Genomic DNA, 17,022 nt, shown 5'->3' with positions numbered 1-17,022 from the left:
AGCCGTCCATTTTGTAAAGCAAAAATGCACTGAATATTGCCATCATCTTCAGACTAGAAATAGGTTTCACCTTTTAATACATGAACATAACACAGCTTTTTGCTAAATATGTATTCTGTCAAGAACACTACCCTTTGTAAATATTTGGAGATGTGCGTACAACACTTGCCAAGTGTCTTTACAGAAGTAAGAAGGAGCCCAGTGCAGCATCGCCTACACAACACTCATCTAAATGTGAGACAGATCTAATTGTTTTTGTAGAGTGGGTAAATTCATTCTGCATATAAACATGCCTCATATGTTTTGGTTTCCCCCCTGCACCTTTGTGGTGAAAGTCATTCATTAGATGTTTACATACATATAGCAATAAATGTCACGCATTCTGTTTAAATACCATTGAAAAATATTGCGGAACTCGGGTTCGGAGTGATGAAACAGAATGGTTGTTTGAAGGGGATGATCGCATAATAAGTGTGATAAGTTCCATCCATTCAATAATATATTTCATCTTTCGTCATGGGCAGAATAGAAATAGGACAAAAGACAGCAACTGCATATGTAATCAGTTTTATTGAAGATAATTATGAACAGGTGGCCTCTCTTAAGGCACCTTAAAAATGTACAACAAAAGCTGAACCATTTATTTATTCAGAATACAAAAATACACATCTCAGTGACTCGTAAATCGTAATAAATAGTTAACCATGCATCCTAACCATAAAAAGGCACAGAAAACAGTCACTTAGTAGTCATAAAAATCATCAACTACTTTACCAAAATCATCCATTGAGTAATAATACGGGTGACAGATGTAACATTATATTCAAATTGTGAAAACACAACACGTCATATACCTTGGGCAATAAATATCCAAATACATACCTACATATATTCTTACCAACTAAATCTGTAAACATGATGTAAACAAATTAAACTCCCACTGATGAAGGTTGAAAATCCTTGCATGGGTTATGTCGGACTTTTTTCAAACCAGGCAGTTTGCAGCATTATTTACAGACAGTTGGAAAAATGGCAACTTCCACGTTTTGCGAGGGGGAAGGTCATGCAACCCTCACCCACCCCGAGGAGAAACCTGGCAGATCATTTGGACACATGAAAATGCAACATATTTAGTTTGATGGCGAGGTCAAATGGACTTCGGTATGCCCGCGAGAAGGTGGGAAACAAGGCAGTACGAGCAGCTCGTCCGCGCTGCTCTTATGAAAGCACGTAAAAAAAACCATGAAGGCTTCGACAAACTCTGTAAATCCAGATATTTAGGCATCAGCACAGAGACCATCTGGAGAAAATACATGATAAAAAGGCATTGATGTCAGTGAAATGAGGCGGAGCAGTGTGACTAAAAGAAAGTAGGGCTACACAATATCTACATGCCTTTATAATAGTCGTTCAAATGTTAGACATGGGACTTTTTGTTCCATTTATTGGATAGTTTCGACAAAATGGTACGCTTGGAACCAAGAAATTACTTTGTGAAATTTTACTTGCCATTCGATGTTGAGAGTCACAAATGGAACACTCCCAACTTTTAGTAAAAATATCTGTGATTTTATGAGATTAACTCTGTTTTGCACACTCCCAAACACAAGACCAGCATAAGTAACTTCCTTTTCTACTGTAGCACCAACACAAATAATGTTTCCTGCTATTGTTGGTTGCTGGTTTTACTTTTACAGCTTCAACTGTGGGACACCTGAGACACTTATTTTGTCACCTCATACGGTGAACTTATCTTTAAAAAATGAAGAATTGGTTGATATACAGTTGAAACATATATATACTAAACTTGAAAAATAAAAATCTAAGTTTGTATTTTAGGAGCTGATCTACCATCCATTCATCGCAAATAAAGTGATAGCAGAAAATATAAGAGTTTACAAATTACAATAAAAGGATGTCAAATAGAACAAAAACACTATTGAAGGAGGTATTTTAATAAGTGGCAGAGATACTGTGCAGCCCTGGACGTGTTGTAGTGTGAAGAGATTATCTGCTTTAGACGTATCTTTGGCTATTACTTGAAGTAGAATTCCAAATGTATATTCATATAAACGGATTTAAATCGCCTGATTGTCCACATGAGCAAAACGCCACTGTAACCAGTGATCTCATGAGATAGAGCGCCCTCTTGTTGTGTGTTAGCCACACTGCATGCTCGCTCAGTTTCACCAGTTCAATTCAACATTCATTTCATCTTTGAATATGATGACAATTGTGCGCCTGTTCACATTTGACAATAGTGTTAAACTTCACTATGTAAAGCTACAAATAAGCAAAAACGCGGCTACTCCTCGAAGAATAGTTGATTGTGGATGGTCAGCACACAAGGCCCAAACATTCTATGTTACACATACATTTTGTGACACACAACAGTCTGCCCACCCTGGTCGATCATTGTTAGTGTATCACCTTGGAAGCACAGAGGAGTCAACCTACAACGTTGTGAACAACTGGAAGAAGATCGTCGTCTGTCTGAGACTGAACATTTACAAACCATAGAGCGACGGCTAATAAACGTCATGCTGCTGAGGGTCTTCAAAACAAGAGATAAATATTGCACCATCATCAGAACACAACAGCATGTACGAGAGAAACACGGGTGTAATATACACAACGGAACGCATGCTGTGTTGACCACAACAAGTGTTTGCATCCACTGGTATCTACAGTGCACCGCAACACTTTTGTCTTTGTGCTACACCAAACTAGTGCACCAAACAACTGCTTTGTTTCTCTTAAATTAGATCCACATTTCGTTGAAACCGAGTCTTAGACACCCTGGGTACCAACTCACCTGAAGGCCAAGAGCCAGACAGACTCGCAGTTACCAGCCGTGATGTAAGCGGCTAAATGTCTAAAGGTCATGAGCCAAACCAAAGCCAAGTCTGGGCCGCCAGATCTTTAAATGTGGCCTGAAAGAGCTTTAAATACATGCGATTGCTCCAAACTACATTCCATGCTAATTTAAAACGCACCAAAAAGTAGGCCGCCTCCAATGCACACCTTGAAGTGCCAGTGTTTGCCAGGCTGCTTCCATGGTCTCTTGTGTTATGACCACTGTACCGTAGTGATGCTGAAATTAGCAGACAAGAATCAAAACATCACATTTCCTTTGAACACTCCCATTCTATTTGAACCGTTATCCCTTGCGCATTCTGAAATTTCCCAATCTTTACCTCAGATATGCCTAGTTGTGTCTGTTAAAAAAAAAAAAAAAAAGAGTCTGCATCTTTGCTTCTACTATGAAAGTTGGTCCCCAAAGACTGTGCTTTCAGTCAGAAAATGTACCAAGATATTCTACTTCTGAAGGGTCCAGTACCCAACGTTGTCATGGCTAGTCCTCCACTCGATAACCCCATCTACAGTCGACTGCCATCTCAGGGGACCAAGGGTATTCATCTCCTAAGGCAAACTCACAGCCAGAGGGGGCGCTAAACTTTTGAGTGAGGCCTACACCAGCTGAAGGGATGCATGCTGTGATTGTCAGGCTGTGTTCTACTAAGCGGTGCAAGAAAATTCTACGAAAAACAAAGAAAAGTTTGTGCCAAATCTTATCATGTCTTATCAAACCAACCAACCAGTGGAGTTAAAGTCAATTGAAAGGAAGACTGATATCATTTCGACTGTTATTTCCTGCATTAGGTGGTTCAGGAAACCTGGTTCACAAAACCTATTGACCCTGGGGAACCACTTCAGCTAACTGAAATCTGTTGGTGACCACCAATTTCAGAGAAACAAACCAATTGGTTGCAGATTTTTCGCCATGTCGACAGAGCTTGAGCAAAAGTGTTGCGTGACATTTTTGTACACTTGATCTCAGAGACGAGATACAACCGCGAGCATCACATATAGAGATACACCCTGTAATGCCAAAGAAACTTATCAACATGAGTAAGAAAACAGAATCTACACTTAATGATATTCAGGCTGCAGGTCAACTGCAATATTTCCAAACTATATTGAGAGAGAAATACTGATCCAAGCTATTTCAGAATGACAAACTGCACTTGCATAAAGCAAGACATTTAAAAAAGTGCTCCTAATATACGCAACTCTGCACAAAGCTGAGCTTTTTGTTTGTCAAAAAATACGCTTACCAGCTAACCGGATCGTCGATTTCAGAGACATTCACTTTGGTACGGATTACCACATCCACGAAAACATATTAATTCGAAATACTCATATCTTCAAAAGCATTTTAAATGATGTTTAAAGCACTAAAAATATGGCACTGCTCTTTGACACCTCATGCAAAATAAATTAAAGCCTGTAGCAATTGAAGGAAACTGTCAGTAGTAACAAATAGCATCATAATACTTCATACGACGTGTAAAACTTGTTCAAGTGTTATTTGCACGCACAAAGAAATCACTAATCATGCAGTAATCTAAAGTAGGAGCGAGCGCAGCATGCAACAGCGTCCCGCTGTGTGCAAACCTCGACTGTGATGATAGCGGCTTATCTCTCCCTCAGAAATACCTCGTGTTTAACCAAGCTTAATGGAAGTCCTGCTTTTGCTACAAGGTTGTTGAAGGATCTGACCGCTGATGTGCCAGATGTGGTTGGCTGCATACCTGATTGTGCATTGTGAGTGAAACTGGAAAAGAAATGGCTTATTTTTGGTAGAGAGTCGTGACTTCCTTTTGCGCTCTCGCCGTCCTCACTTTGGCACCAAACAACATCACTGAGGTTTCGCTCTCTCACGCACCACAGCTCCTCCTGATAACCCATCTCCTGGACCGCAGGTCTCAAACACTGAGAGGGAAGAAGATCAGCTTCCTCCTCCTCCTCCTCCTCCTCACGAGAAGCCGTCTGCTTCTCTGTTAAAGGTCGACCATGGAGGCTTTGGCCAGATCCTTAGTTCCCTGAAGAATTCTCTTCATATGACCCACTTTCGATATCCCCAGATCCTAAAAGATACAATAAGACATACCACATTAGACATATAATTAAATTAAAAAAAGATTGGACCCAGGCTGTTGTGACTGATCTTTATTCACTTCCTTGCAAAACCAAAACTTCAAATTTGAATAAATGACTCAAGCAAAAGTGACATAAATATGTATCTAAATGAACTAAAACGGTCTAATATTCCTCAATTTTTCACAGCATTAAAGTACATGAAAACAAAATGTCATTCACATGACGGCTCTCAAGGCATGGAGTCACGGCCCCTGCTTGGTTGTTTTGTGTAAATCTTCCGTCTCGCATCAGCAAATCGAGCAGCCACCGACTGGTAGAAACACATAATGTAACGTCAACCCATTTCCATAATGCAAATGCAGTGGCTTATTTATCTTCGTTTCAAGCGGCTAGAACTTGCATAACATTTAGATTAGTGGCTAAAATGCTTCAATTGAAAAGTCAGAATTTGAAACAAAATAAAAGATTCAAAAGCCAGAACTTACAAAATTAAGTTGAAAATTAATTTCATTTCTGCCCTCAAAGATGCTGATTCCTAAAGCATATTTAGAGTTTTCAATTCAAAAGCCAAAATTTTAGAGCTTTGAATTCTCAAACCTCGATATAAATGATAGTCTATATGAAGGCTCTAAAATGAGAAAATAAAAGTCTATTGACAAAAAAAACAAAAACAATAACAATACAGTATAATTTACGAGATTAAAGTATAAATATCAAGTCTGTGGCGGTAAAGTGTTAATTTTGATTTTTGATTTTTGCAGTGCACCACACTACACAAAGTGATGTCCTAATAAAATCAGAATCAGAATCAGAAAACCTTATTAATCCCAAGGGAAATTATGTTAAAAAAAAAAAAACAAAAAACCATCCATAATGTAAATTAGATTGCGGTGATGAATGGAGAAGTTGGAGACACAATTGTTTTTTGGGACTTCTGAGGATGCAGTGTTCTTTCATCACTGACAAACTTCAAACCTGAGGTTAAAGTTTACTGATCAAACTTGAACTATATCATCCTTCAACATGATTAATCGTTCATTTATAAATGATTAAAATTCATTATTAAATGTCAAGTTAAATAAATATATATTTTTATTGAGTGGTATATTTTTAATATACATGTATTAAATAAAATACATGTGTATTAGGTTTGATATTGAGCGTTCATTTCTCCATAACCGATGATCTCCGAAACCCTTGACAGTTAGTTCAAGCAGATAAAAAAAACTTCATCATAAAAATGGTACACACTTTGTCTGATCATCACCATGGCAACACATCCACTTTAGTTCATCACAAGCTTGTAAAACACATTGAAGGAGACTATAACTCAAAGTCTGCCCATGATGCCCGTTCACTTCAGACACGCGTCATGTGGCGCTACATTCACACCGACACTCCCACTAACTAAAACTCTCCAGGTTCATAATAGATTGTCGACGGCTCCTTCTGAAACGTAACAGTCAGACAGCAACGTTTCATTTCCCACCAAGCAACGGTGACAGAGAAAAAAAAAAGCCAAGCAGAGCGATGCAGCGCAGCACGACAGGATGCCAGACAGGGAGACAGCTATCAGGCCAAAGAGGTCAGACCAGTGGACAGAAGAAGGTAAGATCACCAAGAGGAAGAGTGAGTGCCGAGGTGTGTGTGTGTGTTACCTTCAGGTCTCTCCTCTCCAGGTGCAGCAGCTCTGAACCGCGGATGTCGTGTCGGGTGAAGGTGTCTCTGTACTCCCCTAGACTCAGCTGTTCCAGCCAGACTCCCACCTCCTCTGTTCCCCATCTCTCCACTACACACACACCAAGAGAGAGGACAGCAGAGAGGGGCTCAGAGCGCCTGGTGTACAAGGGCGCACTCGCCAACACACACTCTCTTAGAGAAGGGAAATATCAGGGAAAGAAGTAGAATTTAGGGAAGAAGGAAGGGAGAGCAGTGGCGGCGGCTGGCGGAGAGGGGTGACAGAGGTCGTCATCACAAGTGGCTGAAGGCGATTCAGGAAAGAAAGGGGGCATGCATCATCCACCAGATGAGGAAATGTCACTGGACAGAAGCCTGTGCAGGAAGGACAGCCCAGCTGATCAGGAACCTGCCCACTAGCTACCTCCAACTACTGTAAATCCAAACGTCCACACTGCAGCTGAATAACCGCCACGTTCCTCCGGTGACACAGACTGAGAGAGGAAATTCACACTCTAACCCCTTTTGATGATAACCTCGAAAGCATCATCTGATTTTTGGAATCCAAAATAAGGATTTATTTATCGGTCCGCTTTGTGTTTTGCAATCAAAAAAACAACTCCATAAAAACATAGTTTAATAATGAGAAACATCCTCTTACACAATAAAAGCAACATAAAACAACTATCCCATTTTTTCATTTTTAAAAAATTGCTAAAACTGTATAAATGTCACAAAGAGGCGGACATTTAAGTCCTTAAACTGACAACCACAACAGCAACTTCGGGGCGACACCTGGCTGCTCTACATTTCCGTCAAAGCCACTTGGATCAGCGTGTGGTGTCAAGGACCAGGCCTAAGACTAAGCTCACCCACGACCCGCTACTCCAAGTGATTCGATACTCAACATATCAGTATGGAACAGTGAGGATTTCGAACCCCCTACCTGACTGAGGACTGGTCCTCTTTGCCGCCTTCTCCTTCTTGAACTTGGGCACTATACGGAACATGCTGCTGCGACTGTTCCTCTTGCCGTAACCCAGAGAGTGGTCCTGGTACATAAGCACAATCAACCTATAGCCTTTCATTTAGCTATTCAGCTCTGCGCTCACCTGGAGCCAGGATCCACTTCAGAACAAACACATACATGTATTGATGCAGGACGGGAGGCACACACGAGGTAAGTTTTATCAGACAGACAGACGGGGGACAAGTTGAACAGACAAATCAGTGAAAGCGAGTGTTCGATGGATCTTAAAAAAGTGATTTTTTTTTTGTGACGTGTAACATATTTTTCTTCCAAATTGTTGCATATTTTTAATTGTATAATTTGGTAGCGCTTCAGTATCACATTTTCTTTATAATATTATATATGTTTTCAGCAATATTTTCAGCCTGCAACAACAATTGAACAATTGTTTGAAACTACCATATTACTATGTGTTTTAATACAAGTCATTTTATGCATTAAAACAATTTTATATATAATAAGAAAAAAATTATATATACATAAAAATCTGATTATTGACGCTGAAAACTCAATGTTTTAAAAGATTTTTTTTTCTATAAATTGTCCCACGTATGTATGTAATAAACACAGAGTTTGGTGTAAATGATGTAGAAGCTTCTTACCTCCTCATCGTTGGGCTGCAGGATGTGGTAGAGCCACGCAATCTCTCCCAGCTTCCCCAGTTCTCCCTCCACAGTCTGCAGAGCGGCGGACAGCTGCTCCTCCTCAGGTGGGTCCAGTTGCTGCAGCGAACATAAATACAGACAAATCACTCAGATGAAAGTGAGATGTTGTGATCATGCACACAGATCCAATGTTGTGTGGGAATTTATAATGTGAAACGAAGATTAAAAAGTCGCACCAGAGCAACTCGGCCAACCAGCAGGGACTCGGTCTCATTGTACAGAGCTTTGACGGTGCTGGCAACTTCGATGGCTGTGTTCCTGGTCAGACTCTGGAGACCATGTACGAGACACATGAATGATACAATTGTTGGCGAAGAATAAGGATGAAAAACATGAAACGAACAAATAATTAGTTGGGACAGTTATTGGGCTAAGAATGCATAGCAGACAAACTTAACAGTCTTTAACCAAAATAAAGGTCATTTCGGTGAGATATTTTTTTCATATTTATATTCTTATTCATATTCTTTTGCTACTTTCATCTAAAAAAAAAATGCTTAATAAAATGCCAAGATTTGACATTACATTCGTGTCATGTTATTTGATCTTTTAGAAATGCAGGTATTTTCTTAAATAGTTATCTTTATGATACTGCAATTAAATATACATTTTAAAGTTTATTCCACCTTTAAAGTACATGTATTACTTAATAATACATGTACTAGAAGATTATAAAAAAACTGAATTTAGTTAGTAATTTAGGAAAATCGAAATAAAATATATAATTGTCAATTTAATTGAATAATTTTTGCCAAGTTTTATCATTAAAAAACAAGTTTGGATTCAAAGGAAGCCCAAAATATTTTATGCACGCTAGAAAAATACAGGAGACCAATTGTATAAAGCTGGCAACACAAACCGACATCATGTCAATCGATTTAGACCTGATCTTTGCTCACCTCAGGAAACTTGGGATGTGTTTTGTTGATGGCGTGTGAAGCAGCGTTGACGGCGTGAGCTAACTCCTGCTCCAACAGCCCGTTGGTCTTCGCAGCTTCACATATCCTGCAGAGGAACAGCAGGAGTCAGGTCACACGCAGAGGGTTCCATGACCTCGGACTATTAAGGTCTACCTGGTGATGAGCTCCTCAGCAGCTCGGGCGCACATCTGCACCAGAGACACCTCCTCGTCTGTTGCAAGGTCCACAGACTGTTGTGGATAAAGATGCGGCCGCAGCGGAGGTTTGTCGTACTTCAGCTTGTCCTCCCAGGACTTCAACGTGTTCTCAAAGGCCTGCTCAGAAAATGAAGGGTCAAAAAACGGTCCTATCTTTATTTGATTTTTCCAGTGTCCAGTCTGGACTCTCACCCGGTCTCTGGTGAGCATCTGAGCTCTATTCTTGTGCTGGATCTTGATGACACCCGGTGGTTGGATCCAGGCTTCACCGTCCACCTGAATGGGAACACCCTCATCGCCCAGGATAGTGATCTTCACCGTGCGACACTGATGCAGATAATGAAGAATAAGACTACAATACTGAAAGTTTAATTTCTTCTCTCACTTATTCGTTCTCACCTGAGCTATACGATGATGTTGCAGCTTGATAACTCTGGAAACAGCCATCTGCATGCTCCCGAACACAGCCACCACCTCCAAGATCTTATCGTCGAAGGACGGAGCGCAGAAGATCTGTGAGGCGCAAAGAAGGTTTATGACTGGAATGGACTTAATGCAGAGGTTCTCAACAGGCGGGTTGGGACACAAAAGTTTGTCACTGACCAGTGCAAAAAAACCTCTGCTTTTATTTTAATGTATTTTAATGTAGATGTAGTTAACTGTCTTGTGTGTAAGCAACTAACTGCACTGCTTTTTTTTCTGCAATAATTATTTAAATAAATAAATATAAAAAATAGTCAAATGACAGATTTCCCAAGATCAAATCTGTAAACAGATTTTTGATCAAAAGTGTGAAATGTTATCATCAAGGTACAGTGTATGTGCCTGTGTGTGTATCTAGTTCATCATGTCTTGTGGGGACCAATACATGACAAAACACTATGCTTGTGACAACCTTATGCCTTTGTGGGGAACATTTGGCTGGATGCCACAAATCCTAGCTGATACTTGGGTTTGTGGGTATTTGTGGGATACTTGAGTACCAAGTCTTGATAAGCCACCTTCTTGTGAGGACATTTTGCTTTGTGGGGACGTTTTGGTCTGTCCTCACAAGGTTTATGAGGTTAAAACATTAGTAAAAGCAGACAGTAAGGCTTAGGGTGAGAGGCCGGGGAAAGCATTATGTCAATGTGACGTCCTCAGAAAGATAGCTAAACAAACGTGTTTGTGTGTGTGTGTGTACCAAGATGACCTCTCCATGTATTGATTCTGTGATCGTGGAATCAAACATCAACCCTAAATAGACTTATAAGGACTCTTACATTCCATCTCTCTAAAAAACCCCTTCACCTTCAAAGCTATTTTGAGAGCATAGGAAGGAGCTGTCGTGTAAGTTCTGGGCAAAGGAGTGGAACATCCTGTCTGAATGTGAGTGATGCTTGCAGCATGCTTGACCGGATACAGTGGACTCACATCATCCTCCTTGGTTCCTCCCCAGAAGTTAGTCCCGCCTGCGTAGCTTGGAATGTTTAACACTGCGATCCCCTGAAGGCTGGGCAGAGGTATGTACTGGCCGTCACACTGTGGAGGACACAACACACATTTGTCGTGGCACTAACCTGATATTTGCTTAATATGAAAAATAATTTAATCTCATTTGTGTCCGCAGGACAAGGCTCATGGTCTCCAACATCCTTGAGTTAGGATCAACAAGTGGATGAGAACATTTGTAAATACAATTTTAAATAAAGCTGTGCTGTCTCCTCACTTACCTCGAGCTGGACCTTCTGTTCCAGGTTTTTATAGGTCCTCTGTAGAAGTTCCTTAGTGCCCAAAACACCATACCACATCATGTTCTTGGTGCGACTCCTGCATCACACAAAATATTTTTTCAAAAAAAGTTTTCAGCTTCAAGCCAGCACTCTGTTTGGTGATCTGACCTGCATTTCTCTGGGTGCTCTTCTCGCTTATTGTTGAACTCCAGTGAGATTTTGGCATCAAGGCCGATCCCAAAGTAGTTGTTCATCACGCATTTTTCCATGTAGCCCTCCCTGGAGAGAGAGAACAGTTGAACAAGTGAACACACTCCGACAACAGGTGGAACTCTTGGCAGAACAGAGATCAATTTTTGGGTTACAATTCTACTATTCAGTCAAAAGCATCAAGACAGACTACATGAGTGTGAATGAGGACACAAACAAGGCTTACAGAGAGTCCAAGTCAGGGTCGATGAAGGGTGTCGCGCCGAAGGGGTCGATGTTGGCTAGCAGCATCTTGCTGATGATCGAGCTTCCAGCAATAGAGGCAGCCAGACCGGCGCGCAAACCTACACAAACACATGCACACCTATGAGGGCCAATCGGAGGTGAAGGATACGATCGAGGGTGAGTGGGTGTTTACCAGGACAGATGATGCGAGTGTTTAACACAGGGAGGTTTTCCTTGCTGGTGGTGAAGGGCGTGATGGTGAAGGGACCGAAGGACTGAGTGCTGCGACTCACCCTCCTCTCTGTGGGTGAACAGGGGCTTTTCACAGCTGCACACACAGGACGAGAGAATCACTTTAACAAGTCAAACAACAAACTACACAAATACAAGTACTACAAAAGTACTACTAAACTACAAATGGGGAAATAGAAGAGCTTCATGTCAAAAAATGTTTATATCTATATATGTATATATCTATATATCTATCATAAATTACACACACTAATCTCACTGTATAGAAATAGAAAAATATGGATATTTAATGTAGAGTGAAGAGTGAAAATATTATTATGTTCTAATTCATAATCATATTAGATCCTTTTGTTAAGTCAACACTTCAATAAAAAACCTAAATGTTACATTATATAAAGTATACTGTATATATATATCTATATCTATGTGTGTATATATATATATATATATATATATATATATATATATATATATATATATATATATATATATTATATATATATTTTTTTAGATATATACTTTTTATGTAAGTGTTGACTGATTTTACTTGTGACAGATATATAACTACAAAAGGAACTAATAAGATTATAAATTAGAACATAATAATATTTTCACTCTTCACTCTACATGAAATATCCATATCCATATGTTCAGTCTGTTGACTGTTGCTCCTTAAAGGAATGAATCTCTGTCAGGGTTACTGATAGCGAACGTGGATCCATGTGATCTGATCCAGTCCATTAAAAAAAAAAAAATAAAATAAAACCATTAATGGGCGCCCAGTTCAGGAAGCGGTGGGGAGGTGATTTAAAGTAACAATGAGAGAAAAACCCGCAGTTACCTCCACGTCTCCTCCGACTGGAGAATGTATGGAAGGAAGGAACTGTCCCATGATAAACAGGAAGGACTTGTAGGCCAGAGACAATAACAAATCTTATGCATCCCCTCGCACACTTACAAAAATACACAACAGAAACTCAGAACTTCACAATTCACACCGCTTGTGAATAAAGCAAACTCTACGGTTGTCTGAGCACTTCAGGTAAAATCACTTCCTTTTAAAGGAATTGTGCTTTGCTGAGCATCGGCCCACTACAGGAGGTCGCTCCATGCCCTTTTATGACTAATTCCTTGGTTTATTTATGACAGGAAACCTGATTTGCGTCAGCACAACTTTTTTTTCCATTCGCAATAATTCAGGTTCACACACATGCAGTAAGTTAAGAGTCCGCAAGGGGGAGATATAAAGATTTGCAACCTTCACTGCCTGAACCTTCAGTGTGTGATGAAAGATTTACAAGGTGTGCTCTATTGTTTGATGAGGATTTTATTGCAGCGCACACCAATCGCGTAAAGGATTATGACCACCTGTCTAATAGAGATGCGGCGCCCTGCCAGAGTTTTTTTCCTCTCATTTTCCTACTCACATGGCAAAGCTTCCAGTTCCTTGGTGTCCTCGTCCTTCTCGCTGTCTCTGTTCTCCTCCTCGCTGTCCTTCCTGAACTCCAGAGGAGAAGGCAGCTCCACCTCGTCTGGGTGAGAGTTCTGCTCGTCCACCACTTTGGAGAAGAAAGAGCATTATTTTCTATTGTAATAACACAACAATTTAGACTATATTAAAATCAAGGCTTTATAACATGCTATCTCATTGTAAAAAAAAAAAAAAATCAGTTATTTTAGATGGAAAAATACGAAAAAGGAAACACTGTATGATCAAAATAAATAAACTACACTGTGAATCCAAGTGTAAAGTCATTAAAAATAATAGGGCAACAGGCTTGTATAAAAAAATGTTTAATTTTATACCCATGAAAATGGGAGTGAGTGAGTAAAGCTATATGATGGAAATTCAATCTAAAGTGAATGAGTGTTATCCGGGAAACTGATAATACAATAATGAAGTTAAATACAGTGGGGAAAAGCAAACATCAAACAATGATTAACTCCATGTGTTTACCTCTCTCCGCCTGCTCAATAATCTGTCGCACTGCTTTCTTCAGACTGTTGGCCCTGAGCATCAGCTGCTCTCTGCTTCGGAACAGCTTGTGAGGTGATCCGCCCCCTCCTCCTTTTTCTGTCTCCTCCTCCTCCAGCTTCCCCTTCAGCTCAGTCAGACTCTCCTCGCTGGCTTCCTCTTCCTCCTCTGCCTCCTCATCCTCCTCTTCCTCCTGCTCCTCCTCCACAATGGGAGGCGTGGAGTGCAGGAGTGGGAGGAAGGTCTGGCACTCCGAGTTGAGGGTCTGAAGGAGCGAGTCCAGTTTCTCGTTCAGGATGGCACACTGGCGGAGACACAAGAGGCGTTGATGGAGGAGCCTTGAAGCTCAGTCAAAGTCGAGCTGGGACTCACTTTGAGAGACATGTTGTCACATTCTTCTGTGTTCTCCGTGCTCTTCTCATACGCCTTTCCCACTTTGGCAACAAAGTCTTTCACTGTTTCACACAGGATCCTGAAGAAAAGTGAACATTCATTACTAGTTGGAGTCACCAGTACTGCACACAGCACCTTGAATGAGGGTGGACACCAGATCCTCCAAAGAGAAAAAACACAAAAGAAACCCCGACACAGAGCTGTCTCACAGAGCAGGGATCAAACCTGTGACCTTCTTGTTGTGAGGCTCCTGTAAAACCCCCTACACCACCTTGCTGCATAATGATAATAACAATTACACACTTACTTTGCAGAGGAGATGACCACTGAGTGCTGCTCAGAGTTGAGGATTTTTGTGAGATGAGCTGCTACGGAATCTTCATAGGCTGTGATGTGAATCTAAGAGACAAATAGGAGGCAAGAGATTGTAAAACTTTTTGATGCTGAAGTGACAGTGACACCGTATCTAACAGGGAGCAGCCATGTTGTCACATCTGACTGACTCAGCCATGCGTGAGAACGTCTGCGGGCCAGTACCTGGCAGCCGTCTGCCCCCTCCGGCGTGGTGGGGCAGCTGTGTTTGGGTGGGATCTTGATCTCGTAGGTCATGATGCTCCAGCGGTCCAACATTTTGGTGCTGGCTCTCTCCAGCTTCTCAAGGATCTGAGGCAGCTGAGTGTCATCGTCGCAGGACGGGCCCCAGCCCAGAACCCGCGCCAAGTCGTTCCCCGTGCCCAGAGGCAGCACCCCCAGCTGGCACTGCAACACACGCAGGAACTGTATTTAGCATCAGGGATCAAACACTCGCTGCCATTATGTGTGTTTGCTTGCGAGACGGTTTACATAATTCAGCCAGGAGCAAAGTCACAAAGACACACTGGAACAACCCACAGACATTATGCTCTAAACTTTTTCTTAAAGTTAGTTCTGACCTGTTTGTGCAGATTTAGTTTGTCGATCTCTGACAGTACCCAGCCGACGCTGCCGTCGCCGCCGCAAACCAGAATACGGAAGTTGTCGAACTTCTGAAACAACCGCAGACTGACAGCCACAAAGTCGTTCAGTCACCTCAGTAACAACATCCATAACACAACCAACCAAGTAATTTTCCTCACCCGAGGTGTGGGCCGCCGTTAACCAGGTCGAAGACTTGAGCCGGATTGAGAAGCTGCTTGAATCGCCGCAGGAATTTCACTCCCTGGTTGTCTCCACTTTTGGAATTTACAAAAACCAGGAGCGGACTGGCACATGATGGGGGGCAGGTGGCCTTCCAGAACCCTACAAAGTCACAGAGGTTTTAATAACTCAATTTCACAGCACCTGAAAACAAGAATCTCAACAATGTGTGCACGGGCGTGGACTACCCTGCGAGCACATTTTTAGCTGTTCAAATTATTGCCATTATTTCAGGAGATTTCTGTCTCTTGAACTGACGATCAGAAGTTCAAATAATTTTGTAAAAAAATTGCTGGTAACAGACAACATCTCTTCATTTTTTCCATTGCTGGTAGTATACAGTATATTTTATATTTCTTTCTTGTTGTGTTATGCTGAATATTCCTTTAGGAATATCATAACTTTCTCCACAATAATAGTTGTTTTGGTTGATATTAACCCTGCAACAGCCATAAAAACGAGGATAGCAGGTCAATTTAGCCCCTTTTATTTTTTACCAAAAACGGAGTTAACATTTTAAAGGTAATGAAAATGGAAATAAATAATGGAAATAAGAAGAGTTTTTTGAAGGTGTTTTGAATTACCATCTGGATCCACAAATCATTTGAAGAATAGTCACAACCCAACTTTCTTCTTCATTCAACTGAGTGTGCTGTGCAAGTGAGTTCCGGGATGCTACTGCCACCTGCAGTCGCGATGAGTTCATTGCTTTCACCATTTTACTTAGAAACAGCTTTGTCTGCTCAGTATATGAACAATATATAATGTTTTTTTCTGTGGCTGCTGTTGTTCTTTAGAAATTTTTAGAAAGTATTTTCACAAAAGGATAAATAGAAGTAGAAAACCAATATACCCAATTATAATTATATATAATAAAGGCATGATATTTAAAAACAAAAATCACAGTACCTGTGTAAATAAGCTTCTTATTTGGTTATTTTTTCAATGTCGTGCAAGTATTTCCTCATCAGTGTATGCTAGTAATGACTACAACTGAGTGCCTGGCCGGAACCCATGCAAGGACAGAGTGAGCAAATAAACTTGGCAGGTGAGATTCAAGCAGTTCGCTTTCCACTACTGTTTTTCATTTTACTTTCATGACTGATTAAAAAAAAAGTGGCACAAATGAGACAGAGGGAGCACGTTGCGACAAAATATTGAATGAGGATAAATGATCTGAGGACAAATAAAAAATAAAAATCGTGGCAGTGACTTCAACTTAAAACTACTCACTACTCATTATTTGTTTTTTTTTATTTATCTACTCTTCTTTTAATTTCTAGTCTTTCATGACCATCATATCCACAAAACTTTCATTCAGAAACATTAACTGAAAACATCATGCTGCATGGACAGTAAATCATCTCCAGAATATAAAGTCAGGCTCTTCATTTTACAAAACTGTATGGATTTCGGTTTTGTTTAAATAAATGTGAGAAATCTAAATTTGGGTGCTGATTTAATCTATGAATAAATATTGTATTTATCAATTCTAAGGAAGCTGGAGGCGTCTGCATCCAAACACATGCATGAAAACGTGCATCCTCAAGCCAGACTCTATGGATGATAATCTGTGAGATGAGAATGGCGGTGATAACCGGGTCTGTGTTGGTGGGCTTCCACCATGTGTGACATTCAGCTGATGG

General features: G+C 40.6%; 1 protein-coding gene across 12 annotated transcripts in view; it reads right to left on the bottom strand.

Annotated features, from left to right (window-relative positions):
- Nucleotides 1-3,226: 3,226 nt before the first annotated feature.
- dgkh (diacylglycerol kinase, eta) overlaps nucleotides 3,227-17,022 on the bottom strand; it is a 42,625-nt gene continuing 28,829 nt past the window's right edge. For 7 of the 12 annotated variants that reach the window (XM_053876348.1, XM_053876347.1, XM_053876351.1 and 4 more), the window contains 21 exons: nucleotides 15,316-15,478; nucleotides 15,133-15,241; nucleotides 14,738-14,959; nucleotides 14,508-14,599; nucleotides 14,180-14,279; nucleotides 13,790-14,111; nucleotides 13,260-13,391; nucleotides 11,774-11,908; nucleotides 11,582-11,699; nucleotides 11,314-11,424; nucleotides 11,146-11,242; nucleotides 10,847-10,954; nucleotides 9,833-9,946; nucleotides 9,626-9,760; nucleotides 9,390-9,550; nucleotides 9,216-9,321; nucleotides 8,493-8,585; nucleotides 8,254-8,373; nucleotides 7,568-7,673; nucleotides 6,603-6,733; nucleotides 3,227-4,931 (listed from right to left, as the gene is read on the bottom strand). In XM_053876348.1, the coding sequence (XP_053732323.1) occupies nucleotides 4,845-4,931; nucleotides 6,603-6,733; nucleotides 7,568-7,673; nucleotides 8,254-8,373; nucleotides 8,493-8,585; nucleotides 9,216-9,321; nucleotides 9,390-9,550; nucleotides 9,626-9,760; nucleotides 9,833-9,946; nucleotides 10,847-10,954; nucleotides 11,146-11,242; nucleotides 11,314-11,424; nucleotides 11,582-11,699; nucleotides 11,774-11,908; nucleotides 13,260-13,391; nucleotides 13,790-14,111; nucleotides 14,180-14,279; nucleotides 14,508-14,599; nucleotides 14,738-14,959; nucleotides 15,133-15,241; nucleotides 15,316-15,478 (2,762 nt within the window). In that variant the 3' untranslated portion in view covers nucleotides 3,227-4,844. Of the gene's footprint in view, nucleotides 4,932-6,602; nucleotides 6,734-7,567; nucleotides 7,696-8,253; nucleotides 8,374-8,492; nucleotides 8,586-9,215; nucleotides 9,322-9,389; nucleotides 9,551-9,625; nucleotides 9,761-9,832; nucleotides 9,947-10,846; nucleotides 10,955-11,145; nucleotides 11,243-11,313; nucleotides 11,425-11,581; nucleotides 11,700-11,773; nucleotides 11,909-13,259; nucleotides 13,392-13,789; nucleotides 14,112-14,179; nucleotides 14,280-14,507; nucleotides 14,600-14,737; nucleotides 14,960-15,132; nucleotides 15,242-15,315; nucleotides 15,479-17,022 lie in introns of all 12 variants that reach the window. The other 5 variants (XM_053876356.1, XM_053876350.1, XM_053876349.1 and 2 more) reach the window with 4 other exon arrangements.

The sequence above is a fragment of the Synchiropus splendidus genome, chromosome 10 (assembly GCF_027744825.2).
Source record: "Synchiropus splendidus isolate RoL2022-P1 chromosome 10, RoL_Sspl_1.0, whole genome shotgun sequence".
Taxonomy (NCBI): domain Eukaryota; kingdom Metazoa; phylum Chordata; class Actinopteri; order Syngnathiformes; family Callionymidae; genus Synchiropus; species Synchiropus splendidus.
Note: the sequence above shows the minus strand (reverse complement) of the source record. Positions and strands in the feature narration are given on the sequence as shown.